This window comes from Ctenopharyngodon idella, chromosome 1 (assembly GCF_019924925.1).
Source record: "Ctenopharyngodon idella isolate HZGC_01 chromosome 1, HZGC01, whole genome shotgun sequence".
NCBI lineage: Eukaryota > Metazoa > Chordata > Actinopteri > Cypriniformes > Xenocyprididae > Ctenopharyngodon > Ctenopharyngodon idella.
In genome coordinates, this window is record NC_067220.1 from 801578 (window position 1) to 820745 (window position 19168).

The 19168-nt window shown below is 36.3% G+C and overlaps 2 protein-coding genes across 21 annotated transcripts in view; both read left to right on the forward strand.

Annotated features, from left to right (window-relative positions):
• The window catches only part of LOC127508426 (CMRF35-like molecule 7), a 53434-nt gene extending 40904 nt beyond the window's left edge, over positions 1–12530 (forward strand). For 3 of the 11 annotated variants that reach the window (XM_051886356.1, XM_051886367.1, XM_051886416.1), the window contains 3 exons: positions 1984–2018; positions 2133–2297; positions 3575–4182. In XM_051886356.1, the coding sequence (XP_051742316.1) occupies positions 1984–2018; positions 2133–2297; positions 3575–3793 (419 nt within the window). In that variant the 3' untranslated portion in view covers positions 3794–4182. Of the gene's footprint in view, positions 1–960; positions 1048–1371; positions 1450–1778; positions 1896–1983; positions 2019–2132; positions 2298–3574; positions 4183–12039; positions 12075–12188 lie in introns of those variants that run through there. The other 8 variants (XM_051886330.1, XM_051886319.1, XM_051886336.1 and 5 more) reach the window with 6 other exon arrangements.
• LOC127508470 (CMRF35-like molecule 3) overlaps positions 1–19168 on the forward strand; it is a 39655-nt gene that overhangs the window by 19045 nt on the left and 1442 nt on the right. The window contains exons 1-6 of one of the 10 annotated variants that reach the window (XM_051886478.1): positions 7083–7126; positions 7770–7830; positions 9856–10319; positions 10477–10587; positions 18443–18670; positions 18969–19055. In XM_051886478.1, coding sequence (XP_051742438.1) covers positions 10280–10319; positions 10477–10587; positions 18443–18670; positions 18969–19055 — 466 coding nt within the window. In that variant the 5' untranslated portion in view covers positions 7083–7126; positions 7770–7830; positions 9856–10279. Of the gene's footprint in view, positions 1–5934; positions 6045–7082; positions 7127–7769; positions 7831–9855; positions 10320–10476; positions 10798–11095; positions 11183–11449; positions 11528–13667; positions 13795–14741; positions 14880–15523; positions 15585–17712; positions 18177–18331; positions 18671–18968; positions 19056–19168 lie in introns of those variants that run through there. The other 9 variants (XM_051886526.1, XM_051886535.1, XM_051886469.1 and 6 more) reach the window with 9 other exon arrangements.

The following is a 19168-nucleotide window of genomic DNA, read 5'->3' on the forward strand; positions in this document are numbered from 1 at the left end:
ATGTTAACATCAGTTGTTGATGCCACATTGTTCACTCAGTACGGAAGAGAACGACTAACGTTTGTCACACAGAATTTGGTCTTTTATTTTAGCGAAACGCTTGTCAAAGTTCATCATGTGGGACGTTCTGCTGCTCTTTTCCAGCATCTGTACAGGTGTGTTTGAGACTCTGAGCTCTTTTACACACAGTTTGACATGATCTCTTGATTATAACATGATCATCAGATTCATATTGATATTTGTAAGTTATTATTCAGGCCTGCTAATGTCTCTTATTCAAACATAACAGCTCTATATAATGATATTTGTGTTTCAGCTGTCGTTTTAGGAGCTCCAGATACAGTTACAGGACACAGAGGAGAGAGAGTTGAGATCAGATGCTCATATGAATCTGGATATGAATCAAATTCAAAGTATTTTTGTAAAGGGGACTGTAAATATGCTCGAAATAAAAACATCATGGTTAAATCAGGATCTCCAGCTAAAGACGAGAGATTCTCTCTGACTGACGACACGACGAACAGAGTTTTCACCGTCACCATCACTGATCTGAGAACAGACGATCAAGGCAAATACTGGTGTGCTGTGAGAGGGGGACTTTAACTACTGATGTCTATTCAGAGATTTTGTTGCTGGTTAAACATGGTAAGTGATTAATTTTGAAATCTGTAATAGAAATTATGTACCACAGAGTGAGTGAACAGTTAGTCATTAAGTCATCTTGTAAGTTGACTCATATTGTACTGTTGATTGTCTACTTAGACTCGAGTGTGTTGAGTGTAAAATACAACAATAAGCTATTACAGGCTGTGTGTTACAGTGATTTTACTGTGGTTAAAGGGTTTTCTTTGGCACAACATGAAACGGTGATTAAAACAGAGCCTAAATGAAAGATTGTATGCATTTTTAAGTTAAATTCAATGTCAGTGTTTTAAGATGATCTTTCCTGTGACACTTCAGATAAAAACACCACTGAAGTTTCAACCATCAGCTCTTTTTCAAAAACACAGTCGTCTTTCAGCACAACAGAACTGAATCCACAATCAGGTCAGTTCATCTGTCTGCTGCTCAATATTACTAATTATTATTTCTTGAATATTGAATCTAAATATCTAAATCTAAATGTAATTGAGTGTATTTAAATATGTTAGATGATTCCTTTGAGAATAAATGTGTATTATAGGTCTGTGCTGAAGTCTGAAGATTCAGTCCACAGGCGTTTACTCCTTTCTTAAAAATGTAAAAGTTGCTTGGGATAAGAAAGTGTCTTTACAATGAACGTAAAATGTAAATGTGGAGCTTCGTTTATGTGTTCATGATCTTACTGCATGAGCGGCTCGTTCACACGTAACTGGTGTTTTTCTCTGTCAGTGTCTCATCAAACTGAAAGTGAAACAACAAGAACAACAACAGGAAATACTACAGTTGAACTCGATCAGCCAACCACTAGTGAGTACACAAACTACACTACCCATGATGCAACGGCTCACTCCTTGATCACATGATCACTCCTTTGAACAGAAATTGCTTTGAACATTTGAGACACACACTGATGTGGTTAATTTGGTTTGACATCAACCATAGACAGAAGTGTTTCCTTCTGGAGAATCGAGGTTTACCATTGCAGTTTCACTTCAGTTACACAATATAATGACAATATAGTACAATGTTTTATAGCACAATGATAAAAATGATTTATAGCAGTTATAAGATTGTTGTTATTCATGTAACAGTATAATCATCATCAGTATATGTTTTTTTATATATCATGTGTTTAGTGATGCGTTCAGACCTGGTTTCTGTTGCTGGCGGTCTGGGTTCGGTTCTGCTGGTTCTGACTCTGTGTTCTGGAACATTCCTCATCCTGAAAAAGAGGAAAAGGAAATGTGGGACAGGTAATGCTTCATTTGTGGTTATTATTATTATTATTAAAGTCCTGTTTTAGTGTATGAATTGACTTAGTCCTTCTCTGTTTCCATTCAGCTTTATTTCAGCAAAATGTGCAGCACAATACAGAGGTGGGTGTTCAAATCTTTACATGTAGAAGTTCAGAAATACATGTGAAATGATTGTTTATTGATTAACAGAGAGTATTATCTATATAAACTGGTAAATTATTGATTGTTTTTCAGACTGACCGCATGTATGAAGAGATTCCAAACAGTGACGTCGCCACGGTAACATCTTCATCCAATCAGACGCCTGAATCACACCACCCAGAAGTCTCTGCTGTTTACGCCAGAGTAATCAAACAGCAGCCTGATTCAAACCCCGGTCACACCCACTCGACCAATCAGGTGACAGATCCAGACTGTGATTATTATGCTAATATGAAGTCACCTGACCCAACACAGGACAGCAGGACAGAACTGATCTACGTGACAGCAACACATCCACAAAACATCACAACACATCCACAAATCAACGCAAAAAATGAGGGTGTAATATATTCAGTGATCAACCGTAAATAAAAAAGACTGTCAAAATCTGTTAAAATCTACATTGCTTTAATGAATCGATATTTTGACACACTTTTATGTACAAAACACAGTTTATAAGTGTATAATGTTCATTATGCTTCACTAACAAGATAACCAGCTAACAACAAATAAATAAAAATTGTGTGATTTTTAATGTAATTGGTACACCTCTTTTACAGTTAAAGCATATAAAAAGTCAGCTTAATCTTCTTAACCTTCTGTGTGAAGTGATTCATGTCTCAGATTCAGGGTTTCCAGGGGCCTGTGTCATGAAGCCGGATTAGCTGGCTAGCCAGGTAAGTTTCAGATTAGTTTGCACCAATCCTGGGTTTTAAGTACCATGAAAGTGAATCTTTCATTTGAAGGCCATGTTACTAGCATCTGTAAAACCGCATTCTTCCATCTTAAAAATATATCTAAACTACGACATATGCTCTCAATGACAAATGCAGAACAGTTAGTTCATGCGTTCATGACCTCAAGGCTAGATTACTGTAACGCTCTACTGGGTGGTTGTTCTGCTCGCCTGATAAATAAACTACAGCTCTTACAAAATGCAGCAGCTAGAGTTCTTACTAGAACCAGGAAGTATGACCATATTAGCCCAGTTCTGTCAACACTGCATTGGCTTCCTGTTAAACATCGTATAGATTTTAAAATCTTGCTTATTACTTACAAAGCACTAAATGGTTTAGCTCCCCAGTACCTGAGAGAGCTCCTAATTCATTATAGTCCTTCACGTCTATTGCAATCTCAGAATTCAGGCCAGCTGATAATACCTAGAATATCAAAATCAACTGCAGGTGGTAGATCCTTCTACTATTTGGCACCTAAACTCTGGAACAATCTTCCTAGCATTGTTCGGGAAGCAGACACACTCTGTCAGTTTAAATCTAGACTAAAAACGCATCTCTTTAACCTGGCATACACATAACACATTACCAATTTATATTTCCAAATCCGTTAAAGGATTATTAGGCTGCATAAATTAGGTCAGCCGGAACCGGGAACACTTCCTATAACACCTGATGTACTCGTTACATCAGAAGAAGAATGGCATCTACGCTAATATTAGTCTTTCTGTTTATCCCGAGGTTCACCGTAGTCAACCGGATCCGGGCCGTATCCAGGTGAGACCAAGGACCTGCACCTTGACACGACCACAACGCAGCCCTGAAGTATCAGCAGAGATTGAGTCAACTAGATCATCCCCTGTGAAGGCCTCATCGACACGACAGCCACGACACAGTTCCTCAACAACCGTCCATACCGGCGTGATGAATACGATCCTCAATTGGATGGAACTGAAATAAATACTTTTAATGTTGCGATCCTATTGGACTTATGATAGCAACCTGAATTGTAACAAAGCACTGTTGGCCAGAGGAGAACTGGCACCCCGACTAAGCCTGGTTTCTCCCAAGGTTTTTTTTCTCCATTTTAACACCAATTTGCCACTTGTCTGCCACCTGATGTCACCTGATGGAGTTTGGGTTCCTTGCCGCTGTCGCCTCTGGCTTGCTTAGTTGGGGACACTTGACTTGACATTTGATATTCAACAGTGCTTTTGATCTGCCTGCATTGACACTATTCTTTAAGAGCTGCTGTGCAGCCAAACAATGTACCAGTTATCAATGTAAAGCTGCTTTGACACAATCTACATTGTAAAAAGCGCTATATAAATAAAGGTGACTTGACTTGACTTGACTTGGCTTTTAGCGGTGTTCATCACCATAGTAACTTACGCTCCACGGCTAATCTGCTGCAGGGCAGGTTATGTTCTGGTTCAGAGATCTCAAACCGAAATTGGTCCAATCGGATGTGAGCTAAATGAACTGACGCATCCAACGCAATAAAGTCACTCCCCCAGTTTCTATTCCGCCAAATTAACGGTCACTATATAGTAAAAGAAATATTTAACAATGAAATTGTCTGGCTTTAATGATAATTACTTAGAATGATTTTATGATTTATGTATGATTTATATAATAGTTCAATGATATATATTATTATTAATCCATTACACAAGCAATTTTAGTTTAACAGTTATTAATTATTTAGTTTTAATGAATATTAATATATACAGATCATATGTAATATAAATAAGATATAAATAAACTTTAAATGACTACATGTGACCTTACATGTTTGAGTCTCTATCGTTATATATTATCGACTAAATAAACTAACTTCACAAGTTTCACTTGCACTGATAGAGCAAAATAATTTCTTTTATTTTCATCAGTGTAAATGAGTTTAAATTCTTCATTGTCTTCAATCTCTTAATCTTCAGCAAAAGAGTTTTGAATCGCACTGGCTGTCTCACGAGAAGAGAATCAGAGTTTCTCTCTGTTGCAACGCATCTGATTGGCTGTTCACCACTGATGTCACACATTCATGTGCACACGCTCCACAAACTCAGGATCAAAGCCTGAGTTGACAGAGAAAGTTGATGATAAGCATCATGGTACCAACAAAGCCGGATTGGAGTGGTTTGGTTTTGTCAACTTGAAACTAATCCTACAACCCTGAGTTTGTTCAACTACCATCATGGTACAGGCCCCTGAGCTAAGTAACAAAACTAACCCAATGATCCTGATCCAAACATCAGCACTCAAAATATGACTCTCCCATACCTGATACAGATATTTCACAGTCAATGTTATGCAGTACATTAAAACACTGTATGTTCTCATCATCTAATACTGTTTTATCATTGGTAGAACATAAAATGGGTAAAATATTTCAGTCAAATAATTTATGCAATGTCAAACCTTCAAACTGCGGGGAGAAAAACAACCCACGTCAAGTTTAAAAGTAACTCAATTCCATGTGAAAACGACACACTTGGCAACCCTGCTGTGTATTTCAGAGAGCTGAGCTCCATCTCGCCCTCTACAGGTGATGAAAAACACTACACCGAGATTCAACACACTCCTGTCACTGTTATGTAGCAAATCTCCATCTGAAACAACTCAGTTTGACTGAAATCAGCTGCACAGAGACAGTGAGCTGATGAAGGACTCTTATAGACACTAGTTTCACTGTGGTGTATGGCCTTGTTCACTTCAGTTACACTTCTTCATTTACTTGATAAATAACTTCATTCTCAGGTGAATGTTCAGTCTTCAGCAGATTTCAAACTCACCATCCTTACATTCATGGAAATATTGACCTGTCCTGTGCTGTGATGTTTTATACTCCATATGAAACTCTTATGAACAGCAGTTTGTTCATTACATTAAGATTTAAAGATTATATGGAATATTATTTGTATACTTCTTATTTATACTTTTAGAACTAGTGAAGGTTTGAAGGGATTAAAACGCAAAAAATCATGTTCAGTTTGTCAGAGTAAATGTGCTCTTTTATGATGTCCTGTAGAGCTGATGTGGTTAGAGATACAGGAAGCGGAAGGAAGTGTTAATTTTAGTTACTGATGCTGCTCACTACAGAAGAGAACGACAGTAACGTTTGTCACACAGAATTTGGTCTTTTAAAAGAAACTCTTGTCAAAGTTCATCATGTGGGACGTTCTGCTGCTCTTTTCCAGCATCTGTACAGGTGAGTTTGAGACTCTGAGCTCTTTTACACACAGTTTGACATGATGTCTTGATTTTCCACTTTTATCACATGATCATCAGACTCATCTTTATTTGTTATTTAGGCCTACTAATGTCTCTTGTTCAAACAGCTCTATATAATGATATTTGTGTTTCAGCTGTTGTTGTAGGAGCTCCAGTTACAGTTACAGGACACAGAGGAGAGAGAGTTGAGATCAGATGCTCATATGAATCTGGATATGAATCAAATTCAAAGTATTTTTGTAAAGGCGAGTGCATCATTGTATTTAAAAACATCATGGTTGAATCAGGATCTCCAGCTAAAGACGAGAGATTCTCTCTGACTGACGACACGACGAACAGAGTTTTCACCGTCACCATCACTGATCTGAGAACAGAGGATGAAGGACAATACTGGTGTGCTGTGAAGAGGACTTTGTCTCCTGATGTCTATTCAGAGATTTTTTTGCAGGTCAAACATGGTCAGTGATTATATTTATTAGAAGTGGAGCTAGAAGGCAACAGAACAAATGAATATTAATGTATTTTAAATTGAATTCAGTGTCACTGACTTTAAGTTGATCTTTCCTGTCATCCATCAGAATCAAAGTCCACTGAGGTTTCAGCCATCAGCCCTTTCCCTAAAACACCATCAAATTTCAGTACAGCAGATCTGAATCCACAACCCACCGATATGAAACCCACATATCATCACGTCTCAGCAGGTCAGTTCATCTGTCTGCTGCTCTGTATCATTCTTCTTTCTTGTATATTGTGCATCTAACTGTACTTGAATATTTCTATACGTGTTAGATGATTCCCTCTGAGATCAAATGTGTGTTAAAGGTGAATGTCTTTACTGTACATGCAGGCTCTTAAACCTACTTCTGTGTTGAAGATTGAAGGTTCAGTCCCTAGAGGTTTTCTCCAACGGGAATGAAGAGATTACAAACAGTATCATTTTTATCCAATCAGACGCCTGCATCACACCTCAACAACCAGCCGAAAGTTTCTACGGGTTACCTCACAGTAACCAATCAGCAGCCTGATTCAAACCCCAGTCACACCCACTCGACCAATCAGGTGACAGATACAGACTGTGATTATTATGCCAATATGAAGTCGCTTGAAGCGACACATGACAGAAGGACAGAACTGATCTATGTAACAGCAACACATCCACAAAACATTTGCAAAACACAGAATATTTCAGATCGCTAGCCTGTATTTTTAATGTTTCTCTTCCCTTATAGCCAAAGTTAAATCACAACGCAGTGTTTCATTTCGTAATATTAAAAATGTAGAATTTAATGTTGTGTATGGAATGATTGATCACTCTGTAACTCAGTGTTGTTTTAATACTTCTACATCAGATTTGGTACATTTTTACAATGACAGTTTTCCCAAATATTGACATTGCGGCACCTGTGAAAACTGAGGAAAACAGCTTCTGATCTCTGGATTTACTAAACACTTAAAAAACACTTGTGTGTTCTCTAAACATTGCAACATTGCATTTCTAATCAACTCCCGATGAGCATTAATACTATTTTTTTTAATGATCACTCAGAGAGTCATTTAACCATATATTACTGTCTTTGGAAGGCTTTTTCCTTTCAAACCCATTAAAATGTACAAATTTATGGTGTTTCATATTTACAATGCAGGGACTTTTTTGTCAGTTGAACCTGTTTTTGACCTAATATTTACATGAAATACCCTCTAGATCAATAACAAAATGAAGTTCACGGTTCTCTGAATCCGGTTAGTGGTCACATGACATGCAGGTAAGCAAATATATTTTTAAATATTTTTTAGTATTTATTTATATTTTTAGTTTATTTTTGTGTGTATATATATATATATATATATATATATATATATATATATATATATATATTCTTTTTTGATAGCTTTTCATTAAACTCATGAACCCATGGCAGTTCCATCACAAACCCCAGTCTGCATGTTGTTGAAAACAAAGAATGGATGGAATGTTTTCTTTTGCTTTTTTATATTGATTTTTATATCAGTGTGGTACAAGAGTATCCTATTAAAAAAAACAATCAAAAAGAAACAAAAAAACAAATTAGGTCAAAAGTAATCAAAAAATATATTACCTAAAATGAGCAATCTAGACAGTCTCTCCAGGATTTTGTGATTCTGTGATCGCTGAATTTATCGCAAAATCAAGCAGACTTCACAATTTTCAGAGGATTTTTTTTTTTTTTTTTTTCATAAATTGCTGCACATTTTACCGTTACTGGTGCCCTCGAATAGTCTGGAGGCCTGCCGTGGTTCTTGAGGTCAGAAAAGTAACAACAATGTTAGAAGAAGAATGTTGTCTGTGGTGTATTTTCACTGCAAAACAACAAGAAATGCCACAAATATCGCTACAAATTTTGAGAAAAGCCACAGCAAATTCATTTTAGGCCACAAAAATCTGAAAAAAAGTCCTGTGAAATTTGTATTTTATTATTAATATATCACCTAATGTCCAGTAAAGCTGTTCTTGTTTGCATATTTCCTGACAACACGACAAGTCTGATGTATAGTGACTGTCGTAAACCAGGAGCCCAAAATGTTCCTATAGATTAGTCGCTTTCACATCGCCGTGTGTTCTTGTAGTGTGAGCGATGAAACAACAACGTTAACCTGCTGTGATGATATCATGCACCTTAATGTACATGAATGCAAGAAACAATTTGATCATTATTTTTTTTATACTAATAAACTAACAAAAATAATATTTTTAAAATTTAAATAAATGGCCTTTGCACTATACTTAAAGGGTTAGTTCACCCAAAAATGAAATTAATGTCATTAATTACTCACCCTCATGTCGTTCCACACCCGTAAGACCTTCGTTCATCTTCAGAACACAAATTAAGATATTTTTGATGAAATCCGAGAGGTATATGATTCGTCCATAGACAGCAATATAAATAAAAACACTTTCAAGGTCCAGAAAGGTACTAAAGACGTCGTTAAAACAGTCATGTGACTGCAGTGGTTCAACCTTAATGTTATGAAGAGACAAGAATACTTTTTGTGTGCAAAAACAAAACAAAAATAGTGACTTTTTGCACACAAAAAGTATTCTTGTCTCTTAATATCTTAATTTGTGTTCTGAAGATGAACGAAGGTCTTACGGGTGTGGAACGACATGAGGGTGAGTAATAAATGACATTATTTTCATTTTTGGGTGAACTAACCCATTGACATTATGATATATTTTATTTACCATCAGTTTTCGCTCTCTGATATCTCGTGTGAATTCATGTGAGAAAACGCCTTCCGTTGTTGAGTGTTGTATTGTTATGTGCGCTGCTATGACAAGATGGCGACAAATTACAAAAAAACCTTGTGTATTGTGAGCACCACAGTGATTCAGGTTACAGTCCTGAAGTGTGAGCTGCCGTTAGCAAATCGAGGAACAAATTAGTAAATCGAGCGCACTATTTACTTTTCCCCCCTGCATATGTCATGTGTGGCGCTCTGTACTTTCAGCTTTCAGTCAGTGAAAAGAGTGCGAAAAGTGGATAATCTAGCAACAAAGTCTTTAATTTATTTTAAAGAAAAACCCTCTTCCTACTTGTGACAATAAACACAGGAAGTGAACAGACACATCAAATGTTGTACAATTCCTAAAATATGATACAATAATCATATTATTGAAACGTCTATACAGTGTATTTAACATGAGTAAACCTTAATTTAATAAACCTTCATATTTTATTTCAATCTCATCATTTAATACTCTAGGATCTGTCTGAGTTGTTCATTAACTGAGACAGTGTTTGCTTCAGCAGATTGAAGAGAGAGAGAGAGGGGAAACCAAACTGCCAACACAGAAGGACATGAAACATCTTTCTAATCATATGCTGTAAACAGCAGTAGTGCACTAACAATATTCAAAAAGCAACAAGACTGGAGTGCTGTGTAAAATACTCACATTGTACATACTGTGTAAATGTCACACACTCCTATCATTCCTTCCTCCATCTCTCTCTGCTCCAGGTCAAACACTGCTTATCTGTTTAATATAGTTTGGTGAACTGGTAAACCATTACAGACGTCCTGCAGAGCTGATGTGGTTAGAGATACGAAAGGGGAAGGAAATGTTCATTTTAGCTGCTGATGCTGCTTGTCGTTCACTCAGTACGGAAGAGAACGACAGTAATGTTTGTCACACAGAATTTGGTCTTTTAAAAGAAACTCTTGTCAAAGTTCATCATGTGGGACGTTCTGCTGCTCTTTTCCAGCATCTGTACAGGTGAGTTTGAGACTCTGAGCTCTTTTACACACAGTTTGACATGATCTCTTGATTTTCCACTGTTATCACATGATCATCAGACTCATCTTTATTTGTTATTTAGGCCTACTAATGTCTCTTGTTCAAACAGCTCTATATAATGATATTTGTGTTTCAGCTGTTGTTGTAGGAGCTCCAGATACAGTTACAGGACACAGAGGAGAGAGAGTTGAGATCAGATGCTCATATGAATCTGGATATGAATCAAATTCAAAGTATTTTTGTAAAGGCGAGTGTACGATTGGAAATAAAAACATCATGGTTAAATCAGGATCTCCAGCTAAAGACGAGAGATTCTCTCTGACTGACGACACGACGAACAGAGTTTTCACCGTCACCATCACTGATCTGAGAACAGAGGATGAAGGACAATACTGGTGTGCTGTGGAGGGGATGATTTATGATGACTATTCAGAGATTTTGTTGCTGGTTAAAAAGGGTAAGTGATTAATTTTGAAATCTGTAATAGAAGTTATGTACCACAGAGTGAGTGACCAATTAGTCATTAAGTCATCTTGTAAGTTGACTCATATTGTACTGTTGATTGTCTGCTTAGACTCGAGTGTGTTGAGTGTAAAATACAGCAATAAGCTATTACAGGCTGTGTGTTACATTGATTTTACTGTGGTTAAAGGGTTAAATGGTGATTAAGATAGAGACTAAATTAAAGATTAGATGCTTTTTTAAGTTAAAGTCAGTGTCAGTGTTTTAAGTTGATCTTTCCTGTGACACTTCAGATAAAAACACCACTGAAGTTTCAACCATCAGCTCTTTTTCAAAAACACAGTCGTATTTCAGTACAACAGAACTGAATCCACAATCAGGTCAGTTCATCAGTCTTATTTCCTGAATATTGAACATCTAAATGTACTTTAATTTTTTTAAATATGTTACATGAATCATTTGAGATGAAAATGTCTGTGCTGAAGTCCACAGGCGTTTGCTCCTTTCTTAAAAATGTAAAAGTTTCTTGGGATAAGAAAGTGTCTTTACAATGAACATAAAATGTAAATGTGGAGCTTCGTTTATGTGTTCATGATCTTACTGCATGAGCGGCTCGTTCACACGTCACTGGTGTTTTTCTCTGTCAGTGTCTCATCAAACTGAAAGTGAAACAACAAGAACAACAACAGGAAATACTACAGTTGAACTCGATCAGCCAACCACTAGTAAGCACACAAACTACACTACCCATGATGCAACTCTTTGATCACATGATCGCTTTGAACATTTGACACACACTGATGTGGTTAATTTGGTTTGACATCAACCATAGACAGAAGTGTTTCCTTCTGGAGAATCGAGGTTTACCATTGCAGTTTCACTTCAGTTACACAATATAATGACAATATATTACAATGTTTTATAGCACAATGATAAAAATGATTTATATCAGTTATAAGATTGTTGTTATTCATGTAACAGTATAATCATAATCAGTATTGTGTTTTTTTTATATATCATGTAATATCATGTGTTTAGTGATGCGTTCAGACCTGTCTTCTGTTGCTGGCGGTCTGGGTTCGGTTCTGCTGGTTCTGACTCTGTGTTCTGGAACGTTCCTCATCCTGAAAAAGAGGAAAAGGAAATGTGGGACAGGTAATGCTTTATTTGTGATTATTATTATATAAGTCCTGTTTTAGTGTATGAATTGACTTAGTCCTTCTCTGTTTTCATTCAGCTTTATTTCAGCAAAATGTGCAGCACAATACAGAGGTGGGTGTTCAAATCTTTACCTGTAGAAGTTCAGAAATACATGTGAAATGATTGTTTATTGATTAACAGAGAGTATTATCTATATAAACTGGTAAATTATTGATTGTTTTTCAGACTGACCGCATGTATGAAGAGATTCCAAACAGTCACGTCGCCGCGGTAACATCTTCATCCAATCAGACGCATGAATCACACCACCCAGAAGTCTCTGCTGTTTACACCACAGTAACCTATCAGCAGCCTGATTCAAACCCCAGTCACACCCACTCAACCAATCAGGTGACAGATACAGACTGTGATTATTATGCCAATATGAAGTCACCTGACCCAACACAGGACAGCAGGACAGAACTGATCTACGTGACAGCAACAACAACACATTCACAAAACAACGCAAGAAATAAGGGTGTAATATATTCAGTGATCAACCGTAAATAAAAAAAAAAACTGTCAAAATCTGTTAAAATCTACATTGCTTTAATAAATCGATATTTTGACACACTTTTATGTACAAAACACAGTTTATAAGTGTATAATGTTCATTATGCTTCACTAACAAGATAACAGGCTAATAACAAATAAATAAAAATTGTGTGATTTTTAATGTAATTGGTACACCTCTTTTACAGTTAAAGCATATAAAAAGTCAACTTAATCTTCTTAACCTTCTGTGTGAAGTGATTCATGTCTCAGATTCAGGGTTTCCAGATCTGAGTAACAAAACTAACCCAATGATCCTGATCCAAACATCAGCACTCAAAATATGACTCTCCCATACCTGATATAGATATTTCACAGTCAATGTTATGCAGTACATTAAAACACTGTATGTTCTCATCATCTAATACTGTTTTATCATTGGTAGAATATAAAATGGGTAAAATATTTCAGTCAAATAATTTATGCAATGTCAAACCTTCAACCTGCGGGGGAGAAAAACAACCCACGTCAAGTTTAAAAGTAACTCAATTCAATGTGAAAACGACACACTTGGCAACCCTGCTGTGTATTTCGGAGAGCTGAGCTCCATCTCGCCCTCTACAGGTGATGAAAAACACTACACCGAGATTCAACACACTCCTGTCACTGTTATGTAGCAAATCTCCATCTGAAACAACTCAGTTTGACTGAAATCAGCTGCACAGAGACAGTGAGCTGATGAAGGACTCTTATAGACACTAGTTTCACTGTGGTGTATGGCCTTGTTCACTTCAGTTACACTTCTTTATTTACTTGATAAATAACTTCATTCTCAGGTGAATGTTCAGTCTTCAGCAGATTTCAAACTCACCATCCTTACATTCATGGAAATATTGACCTGTCCTGTGCTGTGATGTTTTATACTCCATATGAAACTCTTATGAACAGCAGTTTGCTCATTACATTAAGATTTAAAGATTATATGGAATATTATTTGTATACTTCTTATTTATACTTTTAGAACTAGTGAAGGTTTGAAGGGATTAAAACGCAAAAAAGTATGTGCAGTTTGTCAGAGTAAATGTGCTCTTTTATGATGTCCTGTAGAGCTGATGTGGTTAGAGATACAGGAAGTGGAAGGAAATGTTGATTTTAGTTGCTGATGCTGTTTGTTGTTCACTCAGTACGGAAGAGAACGACTAACGTTTGTCACACAGAATTTGGTGTTTTATTTTAGTGAAACTCTTGTCAAAGTTCATCATGTGGGACGTTCTGCTACTCTTTTCCAGCATCTGTACAGGTGAGTTTGAGACTCAGAGCTCTTTTACACACAGTTTGACATGATCTCTTGATTTTCCACTGTTATCACATGACCAGACGACTCATCTTTATTTGTGATTTAGGCCTGCTAATGTCTCTTGTTCAAACAGCTCTATATAATGATATTTGTGTTTCAGCTGTTGTTGTAGGAGCTCCAGTTACAGTTACAGGACACAGAGGAGAGAGAGTTGAGATCAGATGCTCATATGAATCTGGATATGAATCAAATTCAAAGTATTTTTGTAAAGGCGAGTGCTTCATTGGATTTAAAAACATCATGGTTGAATCAGGATCTGCAGCTAAAGACGAGAGATTCTCTCTGACTGACGACACGACGAACAGAGTTTTCACTGTAACCATCACTGATCTGAGAACAGAGGATGAAGGACAATACTGGTGTGCTGTGAAGAGGACTTTGTCTTTAACTGATGTCTATTCAGAGATTTTGTTGCTGGTCAAACATGGTCAGTGATTATATTTATTAGAAGTGGAGTTAGAAGGCAACAGAACAAATGAATATTAATGTATTTTAAATTGAATTCAGTGTCACTGACTTTGATTCTGATGGATGACAGGAAAGATCAACTTAAAGACCACTGAGGTTTCAGCCATCAGCCCTTTCCCTAAAACACCATCACATTTCAGTACAGCAGATCTGAATCCACAACCCACCGATATGAAACCCACAGATCATCACGTCTCAGCAGGTCAGTTCATCTGTCTGCTGCTCTGTATCATTCTTCTTTCTTGTATATTGTGCATCTAACTGTACTTGAATATTTCTATACGTGTTAGATGATTCCCTCTGAGATCAAATGTGTGTTAAAGGTGAATGTCTTTACTGTACATGCAGGCTCTGAAACCTACTTCTGTGTTGAAGATTGAAGGTTCAGTCCCTAGAGGTTTTCTCCAACGGGAATGAAGAGATTACAAACAGTATCATTTTTATCCAATCAGACGCCTGCATCACACCTCAACAACCAGCCGAAAGTTTCTACAGTTTACGTCAAAGTAACCAATCAGCAGCCTGATTCAAACCCCAGTCACACCCACTCGACCAATCAGGTGACAGATACAGACTGTGATTATTATGCCAATATGAAGTCGCTTGAAGCGACACATGACAGAAGGACAGAACTGATCTATGTAACAGCAACACATCCACAAAACATTTGCAAATCACTGAATATTTCAGATCGCTAGCCTGTATTTTTAATGTTTCTCTTCCCTTATAGCCAAAGTTAAATCACAACGCAGTGTTTCATTTCGTAATATTAAAAATGTAGAATTTAATGTTGTGTATGGAATGATTGATCACTCTGTAACTCAGTGTTGTTTTAATTCTTCTACATCAGATTTGGTACATTTTTACAATGACAGTTTTCTCAAATATTGACATTGCGGCACCTGTGAAAACTGAGGAAAACAGCTTCTGATCTCTGGATTTACTAAACACTTAAAAAGCACTTGTGTGTTCTCTAAACATTGCAACATTGCATTTCTAATCAACTCTCGATGATCATTAATAATATTTTTTTTTAATTATCACTCAGAGAGTCATTTAACCATATATTACTGTCTTTGGAAGGCTTTTTCCTTTCAAACCCATTAAAATGTACAAATTTATGGTGTTTCATATTTACAATGCAGGGACTTTTTTGTCAGTTGAACCTGTTTTTGACCTAATATTTACATGAAATACCCTCTAGATCAATAACAAAAACAAGTTCACGGTTCTCTGAATCCGGTTAGTGGTCACATGACATGCAGGTAAGCAAATATATTTTTAATATTTTTTAGTATTTATTTATATTTTTAGTTTATTTTTGTATATATATATATATATATATTCTTTTTTGATACCTTTTCATTAAACTCATGAACCCATGGCAGTTCCATCACAAACCCCAGTCTGCATGTTGTTGAAAACAAAGAATGGATGGAATGTTTTCTTTTGCTTTTTTATATTGATTTTTATATCAGTGTGGTACAAGAGTATCCTATTAAAAAAAACAATCAAAAAGAAACAAAAAAACAAATTAGGTCAAAAGTAATCGAAAAATGTATTACCTAAAATGAGCAATCTAGACAGTCTCTCCAGGATTTTGTGATTCTGTGATCGCTGAATTTATCGCAAAATCAAGCAGACTTCACAATTTTCGGAGGATTTTTTTTTTTTTTTTTTTTTTCTAAATTGCTGCACATTTTACCGTTACTGGTGCCCTCGAATAGTCTGGAGGCCTGCCATGGTTCTTGAGGTCAGAAAAGTAACAACAATGTTAGAAGAAGAATGTTGTCTGTGGTGTATTTTCACTGCAAAACAACAAGAAATGCCACAAATATCGCTACAAATTTTGAGAAAAGCCACAGCAAATTCATTTTAGGCCACAAAAATCTGAAAAAAAGTCCTGTGAAATTTGTATTTTATTATTAATATATAACCTAATGTCCAGTAAAGCTGTTCTTGTTTGCATATTTCCTGACAACACGACAAGTCTGATGTATAGTGACTGTCGTTAACCAGGAGTCCAAAATGTTCCTATAGATTAGTCGCTTTCACATCGCCGTGTGTTCTTGTAGTGTGAGCGATGAAACAACAACGTTAACCTGCTGTGATGATATCATGCACCTTAATGTACATGAATGCAAGAAACAATTTGATCGTTATTTTTTTTATACTAATAAACTAACAAAAACAATATTTTTAAAATTTAAATAAATGGCCTTTGCACTATACTTAAAGGGTTAGTTCACCCAAAAATGAAATTTCTGTCATTTATTACTCACCCTCATGTTGTTCCACACCCGTAAGACCTTCGTTCATCTTCAGAACACAAATTAAGATATTTTTTGATGAAATCCGACAGATATATGACTCGTACATAGACAGCAATATAATCAACACTTTCAAGGTCCAGAAAGATACTAAAGACATCGTTAAAACAGTCATGTGACTGCAGTGGTTCAACCTTAATGTTGTGAAGTGATGAGAATACTTTTGTGTGTGCAAAAACAAAACAAAAATAATGACTTTTTGCACACAAAAAGTATTCTTGTCTCTTCATAACATTAAGGTTGAACCACTGCAGTCACATGACTGTTTTAATAATGTCTTTAGTACCTTTCTGGACCTTGAAAGTGTTTTTATTTATATTGCTGTCTATGGACGAATCATATACCTCTCGGATTTCATCAAAAATATCTTAATTTGTGTTCTGAAGATGAACGAAGGTCTTACGGGTGTGGAACGACATGAGGGTGAGTAATAAATGACATTATTTTCATTTTTGGGTGAACTAACCCATTGACATTATGATATATTTTATTTACCATCAGTTTTCGCTCTCTGATATCTCGTGTGAATTCATGTGAGAAAACGCCTTCCGTTGTTGAGTGTTGTATTGTTATGTGCGCTGCTATGACAAGATGACGACAAATTACAAAAAAACCTTGTGTATTGTGAGCACCACAGTGATTCAGGTTACAGTCCTGCAGTGTGAGCTGCCGTTAGCAAATCGAGGAACAAATTAGTAAATCGAGCGCACTATTTACTTTTCCCCCCTGCATATGTCATGTGTGGCGCTCTGTACTTTCAGCTTTCAGTCAGTGAAAAGAGTGCGAAAAGTGGATAATCTAGCAACAAAGTCTTTAATTTATTTTAAAGAAAAAGCCTCTTCCTACTTGTGACAATAAACACAGGAAGTGAACAGACACATCAAATGTTGTACAATTCCTAAAATATGATACAATAATCATATGATTGAAACGTCTATACAGTGTATTTAACATGAGTAAACCTTAATTTAATAAACCTTCATATTTTATTTCAATCTCATCATTTAATACTCTAGGATCTGTCTGAGTTGTTCATTAACTGAGACAGTGTTTGCTTCAGCAGATTGAAGAGAGAGAGAGAGGGGAAACCAAACTGCCAACACAGAAGGACATGAAACATCTTTCTAATCATATGCTGTAAACAGCAGTAGTGCACTAACAATATTCAAAAAACAACAAGACTGGAGTGCTGTGTAAAATACTCACATTGTACATACTGTGTAAATGTCACACACTCCTATCATTCCTTCCTCCATCTTTCTCTGCTCCAGGTCAAACACTGCTTATATGTTTAATATAGTTTGGTGAACTGGTAAACCATTACAGACGTCATGCAGAGCTGATGTGGTTAGAGATACGAAAGGGGAAGGAAATGTTCATTTTAGTTGCTGATGCTGCTTGTCATTCACTCAGTACGGAAGAGAACGACAGTAGCGTTTGTCACACAGAATTTGGTCTTTTAAAAGAAACGCTTGTTAAAGTTCATCATGTGGGACGTTCTGCTGCTCTTTTCCAGCATCTGTACAGGTGAGTTTGAGACTCTGAGCTCTTTTACACAGTTTGAAATGATCTATTGATTTTCCACTGTTATCACATGATCATCAGACTCATCTTTCTTTGTTATTTAGGCCTACTAATGTCTCTTGTTCAAACAGCTCTATATAATGATATTTGTGTTTCAGCTGTTGTTGTAGGAGCTCCAGATACAGTTACAGGACACAGAGGAGAGAGAGTTGAGATCAGATGTCCATATGAATCTGGATATGAATCAAATTCAAAGTATTTTTGTAAAGGGGACTGTAAATATGCTCGAAATAAAAACATCATGGTTAAATCAGGATCTCCAGCTAAAGACGAGAGATTCTCTCTGACTGACGACACGACGAACAGAGTTTTCACCGTCACCATCACTGATCTGAGAACAGAGGATGAAGACAAATACTGGTGTGCTGTGGAGAGGACTTTTACTGATTTGTCTTTAACTGATGTCTATTCAGAGATTTTGCTGAAGGTTAAAAAGGGTAAGTGATTAATTTTGATATCTGTAACAGAAGTTATGTACCACAGAGTGAGTGAACAGTTAGTCATTAAGTCATATTGTAAGTTGACTCATATTGTACTGTTGATTGTCTGCTTAGACTCGAGTGTGTTGAGTGTAAAATACAGCAATAAGCTATTACAGGCTGTGTGTTACAGTGATTTTACTGTGGTTAAAGGGTTAAATGGTGATTAAGATAGAGACTAAATGAAAGATTAGATGCTTTTTTAAGTTAAAGTCAGTGTCAGTGTTTTAAGTTGATCTTTCCTGTGACACTTCAGATAAAAACACCACTGAAGTTTCAACCATCAGCTCTTTTTCAAAAACACAGTCGTATTTCAGCACAACAGAACTGAATCCACAATCAGGTCAGTTCATCAGTCTTATTTCCTGAATATTGAACATCTAAATGTACTTTAATTTTTTTAAATATGTTACATGAATCATTTGAGATGAAAATGTCTGTGCTGAAGTCCACAGG